The sequence below is a fragment of the Carya illinoinensis genome, chromosome 16, assembly GCF_018687715.1.
Source record: "Carya illinoinensis cultivar Pawnee chromosome 16, C.illinoinensisPawnee_v1, whole genome shotgun sequence".
Lineage (NCBI taxonomy): Eukaryota > Viridiplantae > Streptophyta > Magnoliopsida > Fagales > Juglandaceae > Carya > Carya illinoinensis.
The window spans coordinates 5,930,937-5,937,904 of record NC_056767.1 but is presented as its reverse complement, the minus strand read 5'-3'; the positions used below and the strand labels follow the sequence as shown (position 1 = coordinate 5,937,904).

Genomic DNA, 6,968 nt, shown 5'->3' with positions numbered 1-6,968 from the left:
ATTGGATAACAAGTGTTGTCCAAGAATTTGGTTGTGTGTGTACCCTAACTCTAATGGGCTTCAAAACCCTAATTTCGCTATAGAGGCCAAATCACTTATGGGCTTGGGCCTTTCTCAAGGCCTTAGATGCTTAGTATTCTATTCTAGTCTCTAAATGGGTTACCCTACCTTGCTTGGCCCGAAAAAATATACCAAAATAACTAAGAGGTTTAGCTAAATTCTTGGTCGTCACAGACATTTTGATGAGCATGGGGGATTGGGTAAGCATATTGATGATGATTAGGAGGTTGTTGCTACTTTTGTAAATTTTTTTAGGCTTTTCTACGAGATCACAACGAAGCTATCTAGTTCTTTGTACCCTACATTTCTGTCATCAAATATGTAGGGTAAAAAAAAGAATTGGATGACATGGGTGTGAGTAACCATATTAGGATGTGGGAAATGGCATTGATGATAAGGGTGAAGTATGACAAGTATTGAGGAGATTTCAGTAGGTCTAATATTTTGTTATATGTGGCTATTGTTTTTTATCTCCAGTTTAAGATTGATGGTATAGTATAGGGATTGGGAATTGCACACGGGACTGCATGGGTGGAGCTTATTGCGCCAAGGGTTAGGAAAATCCTTGCTAGATTGTTTGATGAGCTTACCGTCTTCAAGGGTGGTAATATTCCAACACCTACACCTACCCTCCACCTCCTCCAGAAGCCAGAGTTGGAAAAAAGTGTAGGTTGGACTGGAGTGAGAGGTTGGAGCATAACTCCATAGTCCGTCATCCTACAGAGGCTCAGTCAGAGTTAGACAGATACTTGGCAGCAAACATTCAACCATTTGCACAAGACTTTGATATATTAGCTTGGTAGAAGACTAATGTCGTGAAGTATCCCGTCCTTGGAGAGATAGCTTAGAATATTTTGGCCATCCTTATTAGCACCGTAGCCTCAGAGTCAGCCTTTAACACTGTATGACACATATTGGATCCATTCCTTAGTTCATTATCTGCTATCACTGTGGAGACATTGATTTGCACACATAATTGGGCCAAGGGGATCCTAATTCATGTTTCGGATGTTCTTAACTTTCAAGAGGCCAATGAGAATGAGGGTGGTGATCAACCTAGATTTGGACAATATGGTAATTGATTTCATTTTATTATTTTAATTTATTTATATTCATTTAATCGGTATTAATTTCAAATTTAATTATTGTAGTGATACATGAGACGACGTCTATGATTAGATTCGCTACAGTATGACTTTGTGTGTATTGGATTCACAATTGCCATTTGTCATTGGTTTTTGCACAATTTGTTCCTTAATTTTTTTTTTATATTTATATAATTTTTGGTATCTAATTATTTTGCTTGTATTTTTTTAGCTTTTATAATCTCAATGTCATGTGTCGAATCCTAATCCTAATTTCCTAAGGACCTAATGATGATGTGATCTACTCTCATCTTGATCCCAATGATCCAATCTCATCTTGGTTAGTACTTTTAATGTTTGTAATTTTTACATTTCTAATATATGTTTTTATTTTTAATTTTTGTTTCATGTTCATAATTCTATTTTGTTTTCTTTTTAAATTATTAATGTTTCAGGTTTAATGATCTCAATTCTCACCTTCTCATAGTAGTCAGCACAACTCACTTACTTTTCTACCACCATGGCCACTGTCACCACAAATTCCATTGAAAAATGAAATGTTATTCTTTTGTTAATCTAGTTAATTGTAATGTTGCTACAATAGTACAATTTGTAATATTTTTAGATGAATTTGTAATTTTGTAATAGTTTTGTTTAATTATCATTGTAATCGCTTATTTATGATTATTAGTTAATAGTTGCAACTTAGTAGTTTATAATTAATAATCTCTATTATTGTAACTTATTTTTGTTATTTTTAATTTTGTATTTTTTTAGTCAACCAAAATGGTCCAAAAATAGGTTTTGGACTAGTTTTGGCACATTAAATGTTTTTTTAAGCCATTTTGGACCTAGAAATATGATTGGGCCAATGATCAATTTATGCAGGCAAGGAGGCTGGACAGATGGGGTGTTCGCCCACGCACCCCAATACCCCACCCCCCATTTGCAGGAGCGGATTCCGAGGGGAAACTTCCAACCCCCACCCATGAGGGGAAGGGAGGCGGGGAGGGGGCTACACTTCCCTGTAGGTGGTGGCTAGCACCCCTACCTGATGGGGATATCGACAGGTTTTTCATTTTTTTACTTATTTAGGGCGTTCACATTGGCTTGGTCAAATGAGATGTTTGATCAAATTTTACATAATTTAACTCAAAAATCCTTCACATTGGACTTGGCAAATCTAAAATAATTTAAAATTTTGCTACAGTGGTTGACTAAAGATGGAAGACCACTATTCATTCATCAAACATTAAAATATTAATTTCTCATTCCAAACAAATAAATTAAATTAATTAGAATATAATTAACATTTAACATTTAGAATATAATTATTATTAACATTTAATAATACTTTTTAATATTAATTTAATTAGAATATAATTACTATTAGCATTTAATAATACTTTTTTGTAATATTAATATAATATAATATAATTATTATTATTATTAACATTTAATAATACTTTTTTTAATATTAATTTAATTAGAATATAATTACTATTAACATTTAATAATACTTTTTTAATATTAATTTAATTAGAATATAATTACTATTAACATTTAATAATAATTTTTTAATATTAATTTAATTAGAATATAATTGCTATTAACATCTAATAACACTTTTTTTTAATATTAATTTAATTTAATATAATTATTATTAACATTTAATAATACTTTTTCTAATATTAATTTAATTAGAATATAATTATTATTAAAATTTAATAATACTTTTTTAATATTAATTTAATTATAATATAATAATATTAATGTAATATAATATAATTATTATTAATATTTAATTGGTAGAATTACAAAATGTGAGAAAATAAATTAAATAAAAATTTTATTAATTTAATAATATTTTATTATTATATAGAGAATGAATGGCTAATCTAATGTGGGGATTGAATTTTGATGGATAGGCAAATGTAAAACGGTGTTGATATTGGCCAAATTTAAAGATGAATTTGGCCAAACCAATGCCAATGCTCTTAATAATTGAAGAAGTATTTTTTAATAATATTGTGGATTTTTTAAAAATATATACTTAAAAGTGTTAAAAAAAACATGGAAAAAAAAAAGCATTGGCAACATCTCCAATCAGGATCCCCCATGTGTGGCTGTAAAGCAACTCAAATTCTAATTATACAAAGATCGTGTAATCATTTTATAAAATATTAAAAAAATCACTTTTTCTAGAAGAGATCCAAAAAAAAAAAAAAAGGTATGCAACGCTTGCACACTTTTATACCTAGTATTCCTCGGATAGAGTAACACAAGTGGCACTTCTAAACAATATATGCAGCTTCAATACCTATAAAAGTGACGCTTAGTTACACATCAACACATCAAATTATCTGATTTCATCTCATTTTATATATTCATTACAACTTTTCCAAATTCCAATACAAGATATAATAATCAATTCAATCTTTTCTTAATTTTAAAATAAAAATTATATTAAATTATTATATTTTAATAATATTTTATTTAACTTTCAACTTTTATCTCATCCCGTAACCAAACAAAGCCTTAACTCTTCCTCGGTATCTCACGTCTTTCATTATCGCAAGAATTGAATCCAAAAGTGTTTGGAGTCAGGGACATGAATGGCGATTAACTTTTTCCAATGATAGAAGTCCGTCGTCGGCATATACTGTTTAGAGAGTAGAAAAAATAACAGAATTCATAAAACCATTGATTGCTGTTGCATGAGAGTATTGAAGTTCAAAGAGATAATTTATTTACTTAAAAAAGAGTATTGCACAACATTATTTTTATTAATGAACGCTAAGCAAGATATCATTGCTACAACACTAACAGAAAATAAATCTTCCTTCTGGTTCTAATTTTCTTTTTCTTTTGTTCTGGGTAGCAGAAAATCAATCTAGTCTTTCTTCATGTATGCCTTGCCTGCCATCACTGGTGATCATTTTCTTGGGCCAAAAGCATCTCGACGACTTGTCTCATGCTGGGTCTTGCATCTTTTTCTTCCTCTGAACATTGCAAAGCAACCCCAATCAGAGTTTCCATCTTTCCTATGTCATATTTGCCTTCCAACCTTGGGTCTATGATCTCTTCAAGCCAGGACTTAGTTGAAGTCGCCCTGTTCTTCTTTTCCCTCACCCACGACGCAAGCCTTTTATGTTGTGGCTCCCCTCCATTGTCTATGGCATGGACACCCTTTGCTGCGTCCTTTCCCGTCACCATCTCTAACACAACAATCCCGTAACTATAAACATCTACTTTAGAGGAGATTGGCAGATTGAATAACCACTCTGGAGCCATGTATCCGCGGGTTCCTCTCATCTTTGAGAAACTTGAATTATCTAGCTCTCCTCTGCTTTGTAGTTTGGACAGCCCAAAATCTGCCACCTTTGGTTTATAGTAAGAGTCTAGGAATATGTTTTCAGGTTTTACGTCGCAATGTAAAACCCACTCCAAGCACTCTTCATGCAAATAAGACAGGCCTTTTGCAGTGCCCAAAGCAATTTCAAACCTTTTCTTCCAGTCAAGTGAATTAGAAGAGAGGTTGTCTGCCAATGAACCATGTTCCATGTACTCTGACACCAAAAGCCTCTGCTTTCCCTCGGCACAATAACCCCACATTTCTATCAAGTTCATGTGGTTAAGCCTACCAATGATGCTCACTTCTGCTAGAAACACATCTTCTCCTTGGTGAGCTTCGTAGAGTTGCTTGATTGCTGCAACTCGATTGTCTGCCAACACCCCTTTGTACACAATCCCTCCTGCACCTCTTCCAATCTCCTCAGTAAAACCCTTTGTGGCCTTCTTGAGCTCTGAATAGTTAAATTTTCTGAATCCAGTGATGGCAAGAAGATAGCCTTGCTTGTTTGCACTAGAACTTTTAGGGGTTCCAAACAAGAGAAGCCACACCAAAAAGATGCCCACAATTTCTAGTCCTCCTAATCCACATACAAACAAGAGCATGAATTTCACTGTACCATTTACCCGGCTTCTTAAGTACGCCTTTTCAAGTAGCAAGGGACCTTCACTTGAACAATTTAAACGCATTTCTTCTACAAGATTGGCGTTGGAGGAGAGGAGATTATTTTTTGGCACTCTAAGATAGAAGCTTCCTTCAAAAGAAGGCAAACGATGTCCATTCATCAATAGAATCTTGGGGTAACAATTTGAATAACCAATAGTCGTCCCAAATGTATATTGGAATGCTTTGCACTCGGCCAATTCCAAACATAACTTCTTGCATTGATCAAGTGTATAATTGGGGTAGTTATTGTAATCATAACCATAGAAATCAAGATGGGATAGCCGCAAAAAATCAAACACGTTCTTCTCAAAAGAGAGATCAAATTCGGGTTCACACCCTTGAGACCAATCGGTATGATTTATCATCGTATATCCTGGAAGGCACGAGCAATTTCTGCCTATACCCGGAACATAGCTGCATATACTGTTAGCCCCACAAACACCATGAATAATACAAGGTACCTGAAAGGCCTGCCATGAAACAACCCACATCTCGCCCTCCTTGTCCCAACTGTACAACCGGAGATTACCATCGTAATCAAGGGTCAATCTTCTATGCAGCAATTGCCCGTAGTCGGCTGACGAAAATGTAAATTTATCGGAAGAACTAAAGTTCCCGAAGGAATCAAGCACTGCGATTCTACTGCTGTTGTACGCGAACCTTCCGGCTTGCCAGCGCAAAACCCATGGTTCAGGCCAGTAAATACTGGAAACCTTAGCCCCATCATAAAGAAGGCAGAGTACGTTATCATTATCAAAAAGAAGCTTGTAGAAGCCAGAGGAATAGTTGGTCTGGCTTCTCGAGGAGACAAGCTTTGTATTTCTAGTTAGTAATTGCTGGGGAAGCAAGGTATCTGTGGGAAAGTCGAAGCTTTCCCACAAATTTTCACCTCCCAAAGTTCGTAGGACAAGATAACCAGTATCGTAAAGATGTAATTCTAAAGATGAGAGAGAAATAGTGTTTGTCTCCCAGACGATGAACTCACCGGCGTCGGTTAAGATAAGATTACCTGTTCTGAGCAGGGAGAGCTTCGATTTCCTTCCGTTAACCGGTTGATCTCGGTTGGCCATCCAGACAACGGTGCGGTCCTGAATCCTTGAGGGTCGGGAGGCGAACCATATGGCAAAGCAATAAGCATTGTCACCGACGGAGTAAAATCCAGCGGAGAACACTCCATTCGGCGAAGTCAAAACATCTTCCGGTTTCTCCCTGGAGAGAGACAAACCTTCGCTTAAAGTGTGATTTGTGGATGTCACCTGAGCAAACAAGGCCGAGAAGAGGATGAACAAGATCAGAGTACCCATGAACTTCATGGAATAGAAGCTCAAATGGAGAGGCGGGGTAGGAAAGATGCGTAGAGTACACAGCAGGGAGAATGGCCTTTGGCCCTTCACCCTTTACTTCTTGCTGTTTTCGTTTTTTAATTCGTAATTGTTTGGATGGGTAAGAAAGTGCCGTGCACAAGTCGACAAAGCAATGACAGCGGCGAGCGTCCACATTCTCGTCGAGATGTCGGGGTTCAAATCTGGTTTGATAAAATTAAGAAATTTGTTTCCCTCGATGGCTTACACATGACGACGTGGCTTCAAGAGACAACAAAAAATGACAAGGATGAGGTCGGTGGACACGAACTCCATATATACCGCGCATGTCTTCGGCATTGGCTCTTTTAAAAAAATAACGAGGGTTTTCATCTGGTGCTACTTGTGGCATTTAAAATTTGAGAAAAGAATAAAAAACAATATCAAAGATGTAAGAATATGTATCACAAGAAGTACAAGTTTTGTTTTGACACAGATTACAAG

General features: G+C 35.5%; 1 protein-coding gene across 1 annotated transcript; it reads right to left on the bottom strand.

The window, feature by feature from the left end:
• Window positions 1–3,912: 3,912 nt before the first annotated feature.
• LOC122299840 (putative receptor protein kinase ZmPK1) lies at window positions 3,913–6,580 on the bottom strand. Its single transcript, XM_043110302.1, has one exon. The coding sequence runs from the start codon at window positions 6,474–6,476 to the stop codon at window positions 4,071–4,073; it is 2,406 nt and encodes an 801-aa protein (XP_042966236.1). The 5' UTR covers window positions 6,477–6,580; the 3' UTR covers window positions 3,913–4,070.
• Between the last annotated feature and the right edge of the window lie 388 nt (window positions 6,581–6,968).